Source organism: Anopheles merus, chromosome X (assembly GCF_017562075.2).
Source record: "Anopheles merus strain MAF chromosome X, AmerM5.1, whole genome shotgun sequence".
NCBI lineage: Eukaryota > Metazoa > Arthropoda > Insecta > Diptera > Culicidae > Anopheles > Anopheles merus.
Window position 1 is genome coordinate 11662920 of NC_054081.1, and position 20129 is coordinate 11683048.

Consider the following 20129-nt stretch of genomic DNA (forward strand, 5'->3'; position numbering starts at 1 on the left):
GTTCAACCTTGCATTAAATTGAAGATGGACTTTAATTTACGTTTTTGAGCTCTCTGACAGTTAAATGGTACATTCTGTCAAACGAATTTTAACATACGGATTCTAATTCCATCCACCAAATTTAATAGCAGGAATTCTCATGGAGATTCTCGGACTGATTTCGCTGAAACTTCTTATTTGAATTCTGATTCTCATTCCGGAGCTAATTCCAATTCTGGAGTCAATTCTGATTTCGTTTCTGGAGCAAATTGCGATTCCCAAGTCGACCCCGGAATCGGCGTTGGAGTCATCTTCGTAATCGGCTCCGGAATTGATTTCGAACACGGAATCGAAATTGGGTAAGTACGATTTTGAGCTCCCAATACTACTAGGAACGTTTCCAGCATTAATTGGTAAAAGAAACGAATGTTTTGATAGCTTTGTGCTCCAATTTTATTCAACTGATAAATAAGATATTAATGCGCCCCTTTAGCAAGAGTTCGTTTTCCTCAAGCATCCTCTTCCTAAAGTTGATCAGTCACAGTAACGGTTGTAGCGTTAGCAAGCCCATTGCAATGCGATTGCTTTATTCTTCTTCTGCTTCAGCTTATTGGCAGTACAACGTACGATAAAAGCTGACCTTTTTTTCTTTTCCTGTTTGCGGCTTTCGATCCGAACTCGGGAGGTTTTCTTTTTTTTTTTTTTTAGCGAAAGGAGAGAGATGTATGCACAATCACATTCAGAGCCTCCTGGCTGCTAGGCCTTCTAGCTGAGCTGGGGCAGAAACAGGTGCGCATAGAATATCATATTGATGTAGAGCAGGGCGACGATGATGGTGGTGGCTGCCTGGTGGTATCACTTTTTCTTCGCATCCTTCAGCCCGGCGCCGGCATTAAACTTGAAGAAGATGATGTCGCCATCCTCCACCACGTAGTTGCGGCCCTGCTGCCGGTACTTGCCGGCGGCTTTCGCGGCCGCCTCGCTGCCCTCCTCCTTGAAGTCGGCGAAGTGCATCACCTCCGCCATGATGAAGCCCTTCTCGAAGTCGGTGTGGATGCGGCCGGCCGCCTGCGGCGCCTTGGTCGCCTTCTGGATCGTCCAGGCCTTCACCTCGTCCGGGCCGGCGGTGAAGAAGTACTCGAGCTGCAGCGCCTTGTAGCCGGTGGTGATGATCTTGTCCAGCACCGAGACGCACTTGTGCTCCTCCTCGTACGCCTTCCGGTCCGCGTCCGTCTCCAGCTCGGTCAGCTGCTGCTCGAACGCACCGGAGAACGGGATGATCGGGGCGCCCGGATCGTTCTTGTCCACCCACTCCTTGATCTTCGGCAGCCACTTGTTCTTCTTCCGGATAAAGTCCTTGTCCGACAGGTTCACCAGATAGATGCACGGCTTGGACGTCAGGAAGAGGTACTTGTTTAGCACCTCGATATCGTGCGCGCTCCAGTCGGCGAATCGGATGTGCTTCTTCTCATCCACCAGGACCTCTTTGATTTTCAGCAGTGTTTCCTGCGAACAACGCAAAGCAAACGGAGAAAGGATGACAATCAGTTGGAGCGGGATCTTGCAATCGCTGAAGCGTGCATGCGGCGTCGGCAAGTTGCATCATAAATAAATGATTAATTTCATTCAATCGATCGCTGTAGCTGTGTACAATATAGATACCTTAACCACAAAAGACAACGTCAAGGATAGCAACGATGCCTGGATCAATGATTAATGGCTTTTAGGTCGATGGGAAAATTACGTTCACGTGTCAATCCGATGAAGGGTGGTGCGCACTGCTTCTCGGAAGGAAATTTCATCGACAGAGGTAACGCTTCCAGCAGAAATGAACGTCCCAGAATCATATTACAATGTCCCCCTCTGATACTCCCACCCACCCACCCACACACACACACATATACTCTATCAACGGCTTGTTAATAAGATAATAGATTCTACCCACAACAAGCCGCAATAGATGAGGCAACGGAACGATTATGCATCCTAATGGGTCTATTTTAACAGGCTTTTATTCCAAACACTCCTACTCCTCGTTTGATACCCGGCAGGTGGTCTGCTCTCCCCAAACTCCCCGGCCCCCCATGACATGGCAGCAGAGTGAAAATGGACAGCAATCAATAAGTTCTGAGCTGCTTGCCGTCGTCTCTCCCTTGTTCCCGATGAAATGATTAATCTTCCTTCGAATGCGCCGTTTTCACTGCAGCATACACATCATCCACAAAAAAAAAACAACAACAACAATAAACTCCAAAACTTATCTATCACGTGCCATCCAGCGACATTCGATTATAGTTTGAGTGGTTTTCGGATATTGCCACTCCACTCCGGGCGAGTTTTACCAGCTTTGGGAGCGGGAAGTTCGGTTTCCTGCTATTGTAAAGCACAGTTTCTAGCACAGTGGAAGGGGAGCCACCCGCCGCAGGGTTACTTATGCCTTCCGAGTCAATCCTTCCGTCGGTTTGTAGTTGCTGTACCGAGTGACGGGCAGAAAAAGACACGATTTAATTCAATTGAACTGAATAATTTATCATCCTAGATGGGGACTTATTGTTTGTATGCTTTCATGTTTTCCATTCACCGTACCGCTAGAGCGAGGTTGAGCTGTTTGACAGTTGCATCAACGACTAAGCAAAGCATTAAAAATGGTGTTTTGTTGCGGTGAATGAATGATTTACATGGATTTGGCTGTAAAGAGTTTTGTCTCTTAGATTGGAACTAGTGATGGGAACAAAAACAGTTTTCGGCAGAGTCAATTCTGGTTAGCTCCAATGTTTTCTGGAATCGATTTCGAATACTAGGCCCGGAATCAGTTTCCTGAATCGGAATTGGCTCCGAAATCAGAATCGGTTTCAGAATCTCAACAAGAAGAGACGTTTGGATTCAATGATGCTACGTATTGATAGCCGCAAAGAAACCAAACTTACTAGTATACGATCTATTCTCATGGAGATTTCCCCGACTGATTTCGCTTCTGAAACTTCTTATTTCAATTAAAGAACTGATTCTCATTCCGGAGCTAATTCCAATTTTGGAGTCAATTCTGATTCCGTCACCGGAGCGAATTGCGATTCCCAATTCTCAATCAATTCCGATTACGGAGCCAATTCTGATCCGATTTCGGAACCAACTCCAGAATCAATTCCAGCATCAAAATCGGCTTCGGAATTGAATCCGAATACGGAATCAGAATCTGATAGGTCCAATTCCGAGCTCCCACCACTAATGACTGACTGACTGACTGACTTATTTTACAGAGACTTTGAGATCTCGCTCATTCGCCTCTTCCACCATTCAATGAAACGTACACGCCCAATGCTGCGCTCAAAATTAGGTCATCCAACGACAGTTTTAAATCAATCTTTATAAGTTTGGTGATAGCAATTTACTTTTTTTGTTTGGCCCTGGTGATACAGTCGTCAACTCGTACGACTTAAAAACATGCCCGTTATGGGTTCAAGACCCGAATAGACCGTGCCCCCATACGTAGGACTGACTATCATGTAATGATAATAATAAGTCACTGATAGCCAAGCTCACTTCACTAGTGGGTACAGGCAGGCCTTGACCGACAACGGTTGTGTTGTGCCACTTATGGAAGAAGATAGCATTTTACGAGTTTACTTATCTTGCCTCAAACGAAAATACGGTCAAAGCCGAAATTATGTGAAATAAAATAAAATTAAACAATAATCTTCCCTCAAACCAACCAGAGATTGTGTACGATCGTTCAGTGGCACTGGGTCGTCAAATAATTGAACAAAAATTTAAATGTTCATCATCTTTTTCATCATTTTAAAGGCGCTCCATATCTACTGGAGTATATCTAGTATTCTTAACTAGAAAGCTGCACAAATTGCACATAAAATGGTACAAAGCATAGAGCTTTTCATCTTACAAGGCACATTTAACTACAGCCTGCCAAGGTTTCATTCATGCCGTCGGAAAGTCTGCCAGCTTTGCGGAGTAGGACACCCAAAGATCGACCCAAATTGATGAAAAAATGCCGAGGAAAAAGAAAAACATTTAATCTATCTTTCTAACAACGATCACACCCTGTTGACCTTAGCGACAGTATCAAACAACCAGATATTGCAGAGGCATGCCGAGACATGCCCGACATGCCGTGTTCTACTGACAAGAAACAGCTCTCGCCGCATCGTTTCAGCGACGGGGAAGAATGGTTGCATGGTTGCGGTGGTACATCCCCTTTCATTCATGCCGGGAGTGATCAATGAACATGATGCATGAATCTATATTTTTAGCTGATTGTTAATAGATTTAGATGCTCTGTTGGCACCCATCCGCTCAGTCCTTCCCCCTCTGATTAGTTGTGCGGTCGCCGTGGGTGCGTCTCAACCATGACCAACAACTTGATAGTTGATTCCGGTTGGCTGGCTGCAGGTCGAACCGAACCGGGTGATCGGGGGACTATTAGGGTGGGATGAAGATAAATGGGTTTGTTAATTTCATTTCCTCCGAAATCACGGCTCAAAACCGCACCTAGGAAATAGGGTTTATAGGGAAGTTAGAGAGAGGAAAGTGACACCTATCGATATAAAATATACATGACGACACACGCCCGGTCGCTTCTTCGAGGGTGGTAAAATCAATTGTGCCGATTGTGTGGTGGATCGGGTGGGAAAGCAAAGTGTGAACGTTTGTGAGGTAAACGTTAAATTAATCCTTACAGGTGGTCCAATCGTGCACTCTGATCCCAAACCCGAAGCATATCTGATGTTGTTGATCCGAGGTACGCACGTTCCGATTGGGTATCGAGGTAACGAAAAACACGCCGCTAGAAGCGTGTTCGGTGTGGCAACTTGTTCGGCGAGGCACATGATTGATGATGCGCCTGGTTCTTTAAACGCGTAGAATGAAAGCAATGAAGCAAACGGATGGAGCAAAGACACTCTCCAAACGAGGGTTTGCCCGTGATGACTTTCTCAGCGGGAGCTCCGAAATTCCAGTACGCACGGCTTTCCCCGACACACAAAACACGCCTAATTTGTACCCGCAGCGCACACAGTATGCACTCCCAGGGCTGCCCGGCGATAACTTACATATTCGGGCTTGCTTTTCTTGTCGCCCCCGCGCGTCACCAGCTTTTCCAGCTTGTCCAGGTTGACCATCAGCTTTTCCTCGTCCTTCAGCCGCAGCTCCTCGCTGATGATGGACAGATCGCGCACCGGATCGACCTCGCCCTCCACGTGCGTTACGTCGGGATCGTCAAACCCACCTACGCAGGGGAGTAGAGCATTTGGAAGAGAAAGAAGAAAAGAAGAAGAAGAAGAAGAAGAAAAAACCCAAACGCAACATTAGCGCTAATGCACTTTCGGGCGCAATTACACCGCGATGGAAGGACACACTTACGGCACAGATGGAAGATGGCATCGCACGCACTGATGTGCGACAGGAATGCGTTGCCGAGACCCTGCCCCTCGGCGGCACCTTTCACCAGCCCGGCAATGTCGACCACGTTCAGGTACGCCGGCACCTTGCTGAAAAACGGAGTAGACGGAGCAAAAAAAAAAAAACAGTTTAGGTAAAATTATTGCAATCGATTCGTAGCACTTAAGGGGCCGCGCCGCGGAGGTGCAATTTGAATAAATATTGCTCCACACCAGAGGTAGTCGGGAAGCGTTCGGGGGCGCAGTTGGTCCAGCGCTGGGTTGTGCTGGGTCCTTTTTTTGCTTTATTTGTGGCCACTCAGAACTACCGAACACATTCCAATAGCTGGCGCGGTAATTGGTTGGAGATCGGCGGTGGAAGCTACATTTCCACAGCAAGAACAGGCGCCCGCGACACAGCCACCCGATGGGCTGGGTGGACTCCGATAACCGGTCGGTTATGCATACACCGTGTGTCGTCGTGTGTGTAATTTGCTTAATTTTTCAATCGAAGCTATCACGACCCTGGTAATCGCGCAACGATCTCCACTGTTGTGGATGGAGGAGTTTTGTAGTGCAAAAAAAAAAACACAATATTGAAAACAAATGATTCAGTCTTGCTCAAGTGGGAAACACAAGTGGGGGGAAGTTACACGGGCACATCAGGGTACTTAAAGGCAACAATCACCGTGAACTGGGGTGGAAAGATTAAAGCACCAACCAGCACCAGCAGAACCAGCAGCAGTAGTAGCAGCGGTATGCAAAAAAGGTCACACTGGCAATTATAGATCGTGTGGAGAGAAAAAAGGCAACTAATAGAAGGCAAGTGGTTTCCAGGACGGCAGTCACCAGACCAGAGGTGCTCATGCCCGTTCCAGATAGAATGCAAACTAACGACAGCTAGACGCAACCAAATTTACCCATCGTTTAACATTTATTCCGCACTCCGCATTAGTGTTGGGAAAAACCAATCCTAAGAGGAATTCGAATATCCGAATCTCAATCCAAATCCCACTTGGGCTTTTGCCGTGTTTTTCCATGGTTTCTTCATCGAGTCCCGCGTATCACTTTTGGGAATCATCAAATTTTACACAAAGCTCGCATCAACACTCTCTATGGCAGTAATGCAACAGTCAACGTTATGATTCGTAGATTTAATCAATATTCCGGTTATAATTTGACTTTATCATGTCCATGGTCAAGTTCGGCAAACTCTCTGCAAATAACGTAATTTGAAATGCTCCTCGTCTAAAGTTTAAGACGTTAACTTAAACTTAAGATATCTGTGAAACCGTGTACGGCGGATGGAATAATAATGAACAATAAACGATTAGTTTTAACCCTCTTATAAAGCCACGTTTTTTTACAGTTTTTTACATTCTTCACGTTTTACTTTTTGTTATCATAATGTTATCAAAAAAGTTTGTTTACATTAGCGATTCAAACCATTACATTAAGGACTTTTCTCGCGAATTTCAGAATTTCAATAAATCCTGTTGCGATTCGATCATTATTCCAGTTGAAATAGCGATCAAATCTTAATCGAAATCGAGTAATTCTAATCCCAATTGCATTCTCAATCGTAAAAATAAAATTGCAATCTAATCCCACTGCTTTCCTTTAATTCCTTCTATAGTGCACGAAGCCATCATTAAATCAAAATTTTCCTTCTCCCCAGATCCAGGTGAGCCTCTTTCCTCAAAAAAACTGCAGTGTTGCAATCTCTCCCATCATTTGTAAACTAGTCTGTCTGTCCCTCCAAACGTCCAAATTTTACTTCCCGGTAGAAAAAAAATCTTGGCTAATTCCCGTTTTCAAAAAACGTTATCGTGCCATTTATAGTGCTTGCTCTCTGAAGTATTTGAGTCGATTGTTCATAGCCATCTCCTATCTTGTGCTCTGAGCTAAATAATCATTCAACAATACGGCTTTGTACCGAAACGTTCAACGTTTACTAACTTAATGTCCTTTACATATTATGTCTCCCGTCTAGTCGAGGATGGGTCGGGATGACACTGTATATACTGACCGTCGTGCGGCATTTGATCGACTTCCTCATAAATTGCTTACCTATAAATAACGCAAACTAGGAATATGCAACCGTTTGTTAAGTTGGCTTGAGTCATTCCTTCGTCATTCGTGCCATGTGGTACTTTAATGGCTCTTCTGGTCTGGTTGATTTCCATGTCTCCTTAAATGCATTCCGTTCGTTACTACGCTCCTCCCTCTCTCTCATCTCTCATCTCTAATGAAATCTTTAAGGTATTCAAATTCTACAAACAGGATCCGATTCGATCAAATCCTATGCCATCACCTACACTCTAAATTTTAATAAAGAATTCGCAAGTCGAATACGCGAACGTCAATGAGCTGGAGTTCTGTACCAAGTAGGGTCGCAGCTTGATTGCAGTAAACCCCACCGTAACCTGCGTATTCAAGGAGCGCCTGGAGTGCACGGCTACGGAGTTGCAACATTTTAAGCCCCATCACATCCAGCGCACACAATGTGTATCCCGCTCGCGCAACCCTATTACGGCTGATTACGGAATGTACGACTTGTTTTTACCACCGGTGCCCGATTTCCTGACCCGGTGATTTCTACTTAATTTGCTCAATCTGCATATCTCACACACACATAAGGGGGGGACGGCGAGGCAGCACAAGGCCCCGGACCCTTGTTAACCTCAGACCGTACTCTCGCTCCTAGGCGGCGGCCTTAACATTTCGCTCCGCGCACACTGGAAGCATCAAAAGCAAGCGAGGAACGCATCGGGCAAGAAAAACCAGAATTTCTGCGAAGGTACACCACCTAATTTCGGCTATTATTGGCTGCTTACGCTCATGCGGTTCCACCAGGAGCCTCTCGTCTGTCTACGTTTCGAATTCCGTGAACTCTCGACGACCCACCCTCCGCCACTTCGGTGCGTTCTCGGATCGATTGGAGCAAATCGATTTGTCCTTCTGCCTGGGAAGCGAAGACCTATCCTCCGACGCGTCCGAGGGAGCGGCGGAGGTGAGCTATACCGGAGGATGGCAGCGCTCTTACTGCTTCTGCGGCTGCTGTTGGGTGTGCTACGGTACGACCAAGGGCTGCTCCCCGAAACGATCCAGAGGGGGTAGGGCAAGAAGATTGCCATACGAAAGTAGCAATTATAGCGGACTCGTTCTAGAGGTACATTTTGATATGCTAATGCCGCCCGTGCTATGGGACTCGAGTCGGGGCGGAACGTGGAGTTTTAAGGTTAAAAAACGTGTACGGTTCTGAACCGATTACGTGTGTGTGTGTGATCGGAGGTCGCGGCTAAGGATGTCCGCGAGAATGATGCGCACAGAAGGTAGGAGCTCGCGATGGTAGACATCATTCAGGGTGATCCTTAGTCGAGACGAAAAGCGTATAATCAAATGCTTCCGAACTCCTAGAAGCAGTCTATTTGGAGGAATACATTGAACACCCAAATAAGAGTCTCAGAGGATAAAGATCTCGTGAAAACGAATGCAATATCAGGAGATGTCAGATTAGAAGCTCAGCGTCAGAATCTCGTCGTACTCCACGGTAAACATGTTGCTCTGCTAGCTCAGAGTTTCACAAAGTGATTCATACCGAGATTATACTGCCTTTTTGTGCAACTTTACTTGTAATTATTAGCTCGATGCAACCAATGTGCGGTAGGCAAAATGTAATATTCCTAACAGCGAACTGCATATAAACCAGTTGGGAGTGCCAGATAGTAGCAACCAGTGCACTAGAATCATCTCGTCATGTTTTTTGTAGTTGTTGTTGATGTGTTTCTTCACTGTGTTGCCTAACCTCGACCCAGCGATTCGTTCCTCAGGACAGGAGCGGACCAAAAAGGATACGAAAACCCGACCGGTGGGAATATGAGCTGGCTGAACCTCATACACCTCATATATGTGTGTGTGTGTGTGTGTCTGTGTTGCTGTATGTTTTGTGTGTACACAAAATTTGTGCAATTTTACGTAATTTCGGCCAATTTTGTATAATTACGTCCCTCGTTCGCGTTCCGTTTCCGAATCTGGCACAGTTGCCTCGTTTGGTTGGAGCCCTGGCTTCCATATTTTTGCCTCCCCAACCCCCCCTTCCTTGCTGCACCGACCTTCCGCTCCCTACCTTCCCGCGCAAATAGGGAGGATCATTTTACACACTTGACGGTCGCCATTATCTTTCGCCGTTGCCTCGCAATGGGCATTGGAACACGGGGGTCGTCTTGGAATAGGGGATGGGTTTCGGGCTTTGGCTTTGCATTTCGAACTCAAACATTGTTGAGATGCTGCTGCTGCTGCTGTGCTGGGAGTTTTTATAACAAATATTGAAGAATTTATTCTAATTTTCAGCCTGTGGTTTTGGTTGACTTCCATTTGGGGGCACATCGGGTTTGGTCCTTCCTCACAATGTGTAGGACGCATGAAAGCCACTCTGTCTGCGGTGCTGGCGCAGACTGCATACCTTGCGGCAGGCACACGGCCGAGGGCGCCCAAATGTGCGCCGACATCGACGACAGCCGTCCGCGTCAACAAGGCCCCAGATAAGAACGAATCAATTCGTTGGAAAAACTTGACTCACCCAAAAAAAGGTGGGCAAAAACCACGGCATAACTGCATGTACACCACAAACGAACACATAAAGTGCGCAACGATGGCAATGATTATAGGGTGTGTAACGGCATAATGACGTCTGGGCATGCATTTCCTGTTGCCATCTCCGCCCCTCCCCCCCCCACCCGGCAAACGTATGGAGAATTTGGACGGCTCCGCTGTGTTCCCGGTGGGTTTTTCGCTGCTTACCGAGCTGCGCCTTCCAGAAGCACCGAAAAAAGCACCGCGTCTGTCCAACATAAAAGTGCTGACACACACACACATACACAAAAAAAAGATGGCCCGCCAACTCCCGCGATATGGCGCTACAAGGAGCAGCGAGGTACGGCGAGCCAGAGAGCGAAAGAGTGAGAGTGCTCCAACAAGAAATTGGGGGAAGCACAATTCTCGTCCTGCGTTAGGTGAAAACGAAACGGTTCAAGGGTTTGGTAGTTCCTACCAAAAGAAAGAATCTATCGATGGCCAAATAAATCCACCGATGCCCCTCCACCTCCCCATGTAACCCCTACAGCAAGGGTTGAAGATCATGCGAAATTCTAAGAATTTTTCCCTCAACCATTCCCCAGGACTCACACATCATGATTGCTAGGTGATTTGAATAATATCGTTCCTTTGCCCTGTTTTGGTTGGTGCTCTGGTGGCGGCGAGGGGGGGGGGGGGAGCGAAGTTACCGTGTCGCCCTTTTTCTCGCCTGCAATTTGCTTCACCCAAAAGGACTTGATAAAAGGTTTGCATTTTGTTGCCGTTGTTGTTGCTTTCTTCGGCTTGTCGGCGCTGTCGTTATTTTGGCAAAGCGGGCTTGCTCCTCGGCGGTATTTGCATAATGACCGACCGCGCGGGCTCCGTGGCGCAAGGGGACGGTGGAGCAGGACAGCTTCGCGGCAGGGAAATGGCCGGCCATCGCTTGTGTGGTGCGATTAATGGCCAGTTGCTGCCCTCCTGTATGAGCCTGCGGCTGAGTTGAAGGTTAACTTGAATGTTCCAATAAAACTGAATCCTTGCGACGGGTTTGGCCGGGGACCGCGTGGGGATAGGACACTAGGAGCTGTTTGAAGAAGCTTGGAAGGCACGTGTTACACAGAGGATGTGTATTTTTTTGATAAAGATCTCATTTCACAAAGAAATGCATTCTGTTTTGATTAGACAATTTTTGCCCCTTCAACTAGTCCCCTAAGCTCTTTGGCAAGTGCAAACAAAAAGGAAGAAAACAAGGCACATCCGCCATTTAGCTAACACCAGCAGCCAATGGGAGGAAGCGGCGACACAGCAAGTCACATCAGCAAAGGCGAGACAAATGAAACGATGGCTCCACTTTTAGCACGCAATTGCTGCAACCGATCCCAACCGAGCGAACCCGTGGGGCGCCATTTTTGTTTCACTTGCACCATTTATGCCGAAGAGCTCGCCACACAGGCTGGGCAGGACGGGCAGAACAAGGATAGAGGCCCACCCGGTTGCCGCTCCTGGTATTGACGAACCTTAAAGAAGGAAGAAAAAAAAACTAGCCCCCCCACCGATGGCGGACAGTTTTTCCGACCAGTTTCGGCGCAGCCTACACACATTGCTCCTGCGCGCTGGCCGGTGCTCCCTCGTGCTCCCTTACTCGCACGCGATCAAACCTCCCTTGAGGAACGGTAAAAGGGGTAGCAAAAAGAGGGAGAGCGAAAACCCGAAGCCGAAAAAAAAAGGCCGGTGCAGAACGCGAAAGAAGCAACAAGCGCCATAGTCCGCCAACTTTCCTGCGCATTGGAAGCGGCAGCGCGAAAGTGGGCGAAAAAGGGCAACCGGTAGCAGCGAGCCGGAGCCTGTTTTGTTGAATGGCGAATGTAGCTACCGTGTGCGACTGTTTTTTGTTAGTTCGTTTTCGTCGTTTTCAGCTGCACATGGGGAAACACGCAGCAGCAGCAGCAACAGTGGCTAGCGTGGGGCTCAGGTGCTCGCGTAGTCGCCCTCTATTCCAATTGGTCGAGCCTGACGAGGAATTTAATCGCCCCTTCCGCTGCACTGCAGCACAGCACATTCGTGTGTCGTGTTCATTAGGACGCGTTTGCTGATTAGATTCCTATTCGTTTGCTTCTGTGTACCACCACCGGGAGCATTTACTTTGTTTTGCCATTTTTTTTTCGTTCTTCAACTGCGAGAAGCTCTCCATCTTGTATTGTAGCGCGCACGGCCACCATTACAGTGGCGATGAAGGGGCCTGATGGAGTGCTGAAGGGTTTTTATTTTGAAAAATAATTCCTACAACGAAAAAGTTCGACAAAAACGGGACAAAAACGGACACATTAAATGAAGCGCCCAAGACATTAGCCGCGAAGAACATCCAGCGAAACCCGGCAAGTAGTGCTCCACTGGTGTAGTTGGCTCTGCTGGCTTCCACACCCCCCCCCCCCTCCCGGTACCAACGCATCGTCACATCCTTTCCAAAATACGGCGATCCTTCGCCGTCCGCAAAATGATTGGTGCAAACGCCACGCCTCTTTTCGTGCCACTCCAAATGGGTCCGCTGATTTCAGTAGCATGTAGGACAGAAATTGCCACCGAAAAAAGAAAAAGAAGAAGAAGAAGAAGGAAACGATAACGGGGGCAGCAGCGCACCAGACCAGTTCGAGCCCTCGGAAAAGTGAAGCGTTGGCTCCTAGGTCCGTTCCTCGCGCGCCGGCACGGCAGCACTACGAAATTAAACGTTTAGAGTACGTGTGTCTCTTCCGGCGGATCGGTACCGCCACCGATAACTATTGTTTATAGTGTGCGCGGTGCTCCGTGGTTCCCCACTGCCTCAGCCGCCGGTGGAACGGTATCGCGTATCGCGGCCCGCAAACCGTTCGATAAAGGGCGCGGTTCCAATCATTCTCCAATTTCCTTCCGCGCGCCACTAGAAGCGGGCTGCGAAGCGGTTCCTCCCGATTCGATACGGTCAGTAGACGTATTTAGTAGAATTACTATAATTGCAAAATCGCATTAAAACTACGCCCTTGCACACTACGCGCGCACACGGCGCTGACAAACGGGGCGTTTGTGTGCGGCTTCCGGCGATCTAAAAACGGCCCGTGCGTTCCTCCTGGCGGGTCCCAGCGATGCCCGGGCGGCGTTGTGCGCACGCAGGGCTGCTTGTGGGGGTCGACAGCATGATTCGTTAAGCACCGGCACCAGATGGTAGGGAAAACATGATCGATCGGTTGCCGGCGATGCCAACACAGTGATTCGAAACGATTGGCGTTGATGTTGATCCTTTGGAGCTTCCGTTTGGGGAAGGTTTTTCTTTTCCTTTTTTTTGATACGGAATTGATGACACAATTGTACACCTTACAAACATACTACAATGCTGTAAATTCAAGTTTTGTTTGGTTTGCTTTTAAACCTTGAGCACCATGGCTATCATTTATAACTGATTTTAAATCATAATCCCTTCTAAAAGATAAGGCTGGTTTTATGTGCCTTAATAATGGAATAAATAAATAAATAAGGCCTAGTATCACAATATTTTGTAATCAGATCAAAGCGCAAAATGGTAAATAAGGTTATGTTGTAAATCGTTTTCAAAAATAATAATTTAATCGATCGAAAAATTCCATGCCAGACTGATTCCTTATAAAAATGCACTTTGATAATCGTTGTACTCATGAAAAGCAACAGCGTGGAAACGAAAAAACAAGAATGTTTTTTTTATTGTTCGCTTTTGTTTCAAATACGAATACGTCTTCAACGTAAAAAATGAAACCTATACATAAAAAATGAAACCAAACATGATTTGTGTGAAATTTACTGACTTTTCCGTCATTCCATATTACGATAATTAAAGTTGAAAAATATGTCTAAAGGATTTATTCAGTAATTTGTGTACGAATAGTTTCTTTTCTTCTATTAAAATTCAGTCAAATCCTTTCGCGGGCCAGATTGAATGTTGCAGCGGGCCGCATCTGGCCCGCTGGCCGGACTTTGCCGACCGATGTTTTAATCGATTCGGGTCGTGGTGAGAAATTTGGCTCGATTGCTCTTTGAAATATGCTTGTTGTTTTAGAAGTATGGTAGGGAAAATCTGTCGTGACGGGCAGCCGACATCGCAGTAGGCGACAAACAGCCAGACCATGTCTTGAAGAAGACTTTAAAATGCGTTCACAAAATTGAAATGTTAGCTAAACCATACGGCATTTCCTCATATATACTCAAACGAAATGTTTTATTCTAATTTAATTTCATTCAATTATCGGTTGTTTCCATATCGGGACATCAAATATTCAGGCTTTTAATTGATTTTATTTGATTAATTTTACCACATAGAACCACTAAATTTTTGATAGCATGAAAATTGAAATAGTTTACTTCATAACTGCCAAAAAACATTGATTTCGATCCATTTACGGTCAGGGGTTTTGATGTCGAGAACGACAGGCTTGTATCGACTTTAGAATTGGAAGAACACGTGGAATGGATACAATTCGCCTATTTGATAAATTTCTATGAAAAGACCTATAAACCTTAATAAAGAAGTGGGATGGTTTAGTTGCAAACCTGTTTTTCTAATTAATATTCAACAGGACGTCGAGGCAGCTCGATTGTAAGAATAGAATAAGTAAGTCTGTATATAATGAAAATACCAATTCCTTTGATTAATATAGGGTTTTCCAGGAGCTCTCATAGCTGTGGGACACTTTATTGACCGTTTTCCACAAGAAATGAACTTCATACAATGGGATCTGGACTCTATAGCATCTTTTTTTGAAAAAATCTAATAGGAATTTTCCAGGAGCTCTTTGAAAAGAGTGTCATAGAATCCAATTTCCGTCATATGAAATTCACTTCCCATAAGAAAGAGTCAAGGAAGTGTCCATATTATGTGTTACAATGGGTTACAAAGTGTTACAATGCAAGTTTCTAAATAATATTTTATCAATTAGTTATTTATAATTATTTACGTATTTAACAATCAGAGAGAAAAGCGCCTTCAAGTTACACTTAGCACTGTAGATTCGTTAAAAAAGCTACGAAGTATTTGACCAAATCGGCATAATTAGGCTGTACTTATACGCGTGTTTTAAATTGAATTGAGCAGGTTTTATTGTACACATACCAATGAACACTAGAAGAACACTTAGTAGAATATATCCTTTTCAGCATAACACTTTTAAAAACTTTCTTCTCGCCAATGAAAAGGAGGCGGTTCCATCGGGTGCAAACGTATTAAAGTATTTTATTTTATCATTTTCTATTTAGGACGGCCATATTGCTTATTATTTATCAATTCTTAATTAACTATTCATGTTTAAATTCATTTTTCATAAAATTAAATTTGAATGAGATTGTACAGGTCAAAGCAAGGGGTTTAGTTGAACCAGAGCAAACACTTACCTTGCTGGCTTATGGTATTCGCAAAGGTAATCAAATCTAGCATCGGGAACTGGAACTCTGGAATTACAGAAAGAAAAAATGTACATTTATGATTTTTTTTAAAAATAAAACACTTTACATTGTCACAGCACTGTTGTAGTAATCCTTTCAAATCGGATGTTTTTTTTTTGTTTTGTCCGACCATGTTTGTGTCCGACTGAACATACTTCGTCTCGACAGTTGCAAGTGAGCATACTCATGCCACATAAGCACAGCCCAACCTGTTGTTGATATTTCAATTGCTGTGTTATTTGTATCATTAAGTCACAAACATTCGAAAGCGTTCAGTGAGGTAAGACCGCTCGGAAAGGTTGGTGGAACACGAATCCTGTGTCTGCCTGTGGTGTGTGTTTTGTGGTCATTTTAAATTGTCTATAAAAAAAACACTGGCAATAGCTTCGCTCCGCTCGCGCTTACAATTGTAAGAAAAAGATGTTGCGAGAATTGCGCGCTACAATCAAACAGTCGCATAAAAAATCGCCCAACACAGAACCTGAGAACCATTACCACGGGGTGTGATGGATGGACAAAATTGGAAGGCATCGGGGGAAACGGTGCCTTGTATTTCTTGTTTGTTGCTGTTGTTCTGTTTGGTTGTGAGGACAGATCTCCTTGCCTGTTGGGCACTTTGGGTGCATCCGCACCAAGCGACCAGTTGCATTTAATTTCGCTTTTATTATTATCTTTTATCACGCTACGCGCGGCCAAACAGCGAATTGCACGAATCGGAAAGGACCATTGATTCGGGAGGCGAAATGTGTGCGACCCCAGGGGTTTGCGGATTGGGCCGCTGTTCGCGTCGAAAAGGGCCCGGTGGCTGGCCAAAAAACGGAATGCTCGAAACAATTGTATGCTACGGCGCAAGCAACACATTTGCCGGACCGTTCCGGCGAAAAGGGAACTTATTATCGCTAGAGCGGTCAGGTGCGCCTGTTGGAGTGCCCGCGCTGGCCAGTCGGCAAGATAATTATCCGCGTGCCCGCGAACACCCGCCCGGGCGACGTTTGATGAAATGGTAATGGTTCTCTGTTCTCTCTCTTTCTCGCGCTCCCGCTTACCCGCGGCATCCCTCGTTTCTGTTAGAAGTGAGTTGGACCAGCGGCGTTGGCAATGTCATGGAATTATCACCAGCGCAGCTAGAGGTTGTTCGCGACGCGGACGCAGCCCTGGACTGGCAGCAGGAACGCATTTGCCGTTTTTGTCGTTGTTGCTATTCTGCCTTATCGCCACGCCATGTTTGACGCTTGGTACGCGTGCAAGGAGAGTTGCACGGGTGAATAATTGCAGGATTTTTAATTAATTCCACACACCGGCGGCCCGGGCCGACACGACACGGTGACGATTGGCTGCGTTCCGAACGTTGAGCCCTCCGTCCCCCCCCTCCCTCCCCTCTGTCCCTTTCAGTAGAGCGCGCGCGAGGTGGTGAGTGTAAATATAGGTAAAGAGCAGGCCGGGCCAAATCATCCGGGTTCACGTTTGAATGGCACGGCTGCTGGGGCACGGAATGGATCAGTGGGCCTTTAATTATCCCATCGTCGCTTCCGCCAGCTGCCGCTGCCAGGAGGTGCGAGGAGTGCACCGGGTGCCCTATCATACGGCACTGGCCTTTTAGCAGCTTAGTTCCATTTCCAGGAGACACACTCGCGCCGATCATTTAATCGATGCCCCGCGACGGTGTCGTGTCCTGCTGCCGCTGCCGCTGGGACAGTTGGAGCTTCCGATGCTTATTGACTACTGTTTGTCCTGCCACCTTTTCATCTCACCCCGTTCCCTAAGCCTCTCTCCTCTATCCCAACCATCCCCTTTCGCTTCTTATTAGAGAGTTAGGGACGCTTCGTATCGTTTGATATGCAAATGAGTGCCTGCAAACGTTTCACCACCTCCCCCTTCCACCCACCGTTCATTCTCCTCCGCAATGAGACATTTTAGACCTAGCTTGAACAAAAAACACGGCTCTCTTGCTTTATTTTCTATGCCGCACCTGCTTGCACTCATTCGCGAGCGTTGAAATATACTCTCCCGATTAGTGATGTGCTCTCTGGAGCGCACTCATTCCGACTCCGAAAAAATGGAACCACAAGATCCGCACGGAGTCGGAGTCGTCCGGAGTCGGAGTCGTCCGGAGTCGTTAGGAGTCGTTAGGAGACGTCAGGAGTCGTTAGGAATCGTCCGGAGTCGCCCGGAGTCGGAGTCGTGTGGAGCCGTCTCGAGTCGTCCGGAGTCGTCCGGAGTCGTCCGGAGTCGTCCGGCGTCGTCCGGCGTCGTTCAGAGTTGTCCGGAGTTCTTCAAAATCGTCGCAGTTGTCGGAGACGTCCGGAGTCGATCGGAGTCATTCGGAGTCGCCTAGAGTCGATGGCAGTCGAGCAGTGTGTTTTATTGTCTACTCCAGACGATTGACGACTCCAGACGACTGCGACTTCGAATGACTCCGAACAACTACTGACGACTCCGAACGACTCCTTATAATGCAAGGCGAACCTACCTTCCGGAGACGATTCCGAATTTATTGGAGTCGAATCGGAGTCGACTGCGGATTTTTGCCCACTTTACCCATCGTTACTCCCGATTTGTTGTTCTCGCGAAAAGCCTGCTGCTGTAAGAATGTGTATGTTAATGTGAATCGTTTTTTTCTGTGCTTCCTCTTCTCCCTTCTTCCATCGATTCTATCGAATGAGATACTGTACGGAAAATATAATCACCATTTTCGTTTAGAATCCGTGGTCCACATGGAACGCCGATAAACCCAAACACCAGCATCGAATCTCAAATTCTCGATATTGAAGTGACGGTGGCTTCCTTCATATTTAATTATAATCTATAAACCACTTGCAAGTCCGTGAGAAAAGGGGGAGAGAGGGAGGAGAGCATCAGCTTTTTGCTCTCTCTAAAAAAAAAATAGCTCCAAAAATGTCTGTCTCTGGGTACTTGCATGAGTACTGAGATAGGATCCCATCTCAGGTCCACAGTTTTAAACCATTCATCGCGTTTTGGTCGTTTGGCTCGTCCCAATCCCACCCCCATCCCAATCGGACGGGGCCCTTTCAATCAATTCCCGTACCTGCTCTCATTCGGGTCGATCGTGCAGAAAGGGAAATTTTCTGCCGGTGCGGCACTCTTCGTCAGCACGTTGAAGAACGTCGATTTGCCCACGTTCGGTACGCCGACGATGCCGATGCGCAGGTTCGTACCGATGCGCCCGATCAAAGGCTTAATTTCTGGTTCGGCTAATTTCTTCGGTGGCATTTTTTGCACGCAGCCGGCAGCAGTTCAGCAGATGAGAGAGAGGGCGAGATTTCTGGAGCAGCAGCGCTTTGTGCTGGGGAATAGAAGATGAAAGGAAATCGTGTCAGCGTGAACGTACTTCTACTTTCTAGTCCCGAAAGCGTGCTGGGCAGCGTTTATTTTTGTGCACGTCGGTATCATCCCGGTCGATCGGTCGGTAGCTAGAATAAGACAGCTGAAGCAAAGAAGAAAACGCCCGATTTGACAGCACGGTGCGTGGCGCTGCTCCGGACCGGCTGTGAGCATCGTGAGCACATGCCAAATGACAATAGGGTTTGGTTTGGAGTTGCTGCACATGTTAAATTGAGTATTATTTGCATATGGCAATGTTTTGTGTTAGTTAGTGGCTAGCGAGAGCAGAGTTATCGTACTGTGGATGTGGATGTTGACATTTACAAGCCATTGCAGTTTGTGATTGATTGATGCTGGCTGAAGGCATGTTTTGGCATGTTTTGGTGGGGCCTGGAAGATGATTTCACTCGCACATACTAGCCGCAGTTTTTAAACAAAGTTGATGGACGAAGTTCTTGTTTTGATTAACCTTTTTTTCTTTCTTCCGCCGACTGTCCTGAGGTCTAACCTTACTTTCTGCCTACTCTCACTGAGGTAAACAGCCGGCAAGACGGGCGATACCGCCGACCAATCGCTAACCTGTAAACCGTCCGCCGAAAAGCACGACCTAACAGGCAACTTGCTTTTATGCTCGTGTCAGCGCCTGTAAATTACCTTTTGCTGATGAGCCACTGGCTTTTCCGTCGCGGGTCAAGCAATTTTCTCTCGACACAAGCAATTTTCGGCACAAGCACGGGAAAACGCGAACCACCGCACGGAAGAAAACAAACGTGGAAGACCAGTCGGTTGACGTTTGACAGCTGTTCAGCCTTGCTCGCTCGCCGAATGTCAGCGCGCTCGCCCGTTTCGAGCAGATTTTTGAATGTTCGAGCAGTCCTTCTCACCTTTACGTTAGCAGTGAGAAGGTTCGGTGTGCCGTTGTGGACAAACAAAAAATGGTTAAAGTCTTTCAATCAACATTTTTACTATTTTATGCTTTCATGCATTGCTTTCAAATATGGTTAAGTAGTTTCTCAAAATGAAGCAAATAAATACAATATGATAAAACATCAATACCATAATAAATTCAAAACAATACATTTTCGTCTGGTAAAAACTTTGTATTTTGGAAAGGTTTAAGTTTTTTTTTTAACAAAGCGCTTTAAACACATTTTTGAGGATCTTCCTTAATCTGGAAACATAGACATGTGCTCTTCGAAATTTTTTAACATTATTTTATTTTGAATATTTTTGTCGTGACTTACAGGTTGTTGTTGATGTAAGTTGTATAGGTTTTGACCTCTTTATCTATTTCGATAAAAGCGGCTCACTATTTTGGAGCACGCAAGTTTTGTTGGCGAGCAAGTTTGAAGGTACTGTGGAACCCCTCATAACGAGTTTAATCCTTTCCAGTGACACACTCAT

At 46.4% G+C, this 20129-nt stretch overlaps 1 protein-coding gene across 1 annotated transcript; it reads right to left on the reverse strand.

Moving 5' to 3' along the window:
• Positions 1–628: 628 nt before the first annotated feature.
• LOC121592242 (obg-like ATPase 1) lies at positions 629–19512 on the reverse strand. The gene is made up of 6 exons (XM_041913647.1): positions 19380–19512; positions 18430–18687; positions 15333–15389; positions 5353–5480; positions 5043–5218; positions 629–1485 (listed from the first exon to the last, which is right to left on the reverse strand). Exons 2-6 carry the CDS (start codon positions 18612–18614, stop codon positions 835–837), a joined length of 1197 nt encoding a protein of 398 aa, XP_041769581.1. The 5' UTR covers positions 18615–18687; positions 19380–19512; the 3' UTR covers positions 629–834.
• Positions 19513–20129: the final 617 nt, after the last annotated feature.

What these genes read in the sequence shown, in the direction of transcription:
- LOC121592242 (XM_041913647.1), bottom strand. Translation starts at nt 18,614, where the DNA reads ATGCCACCGAAGAAATTAGCCGAACCAGAAATTAAGCCTTTGATCGGG. An exon ending in TGCCATCTTCCATCTGTGCC is followed by an intron (nt 5,219 to 5,352) that starts GTAAGTGTGTCC and finishes TCCCCTGCGTAG; the next exon opens with GTGGGTTTGACGATCCCGAC. An exon ending in AGAAAAGCAAGCCCGAATAT is followed by an intron (nt 1,486 to 5,042) that starts GTAAGTTATCGC and finishes CGTTGTTCGCAG; the next exon opens with GAAACACTGCTGAAAATCAA.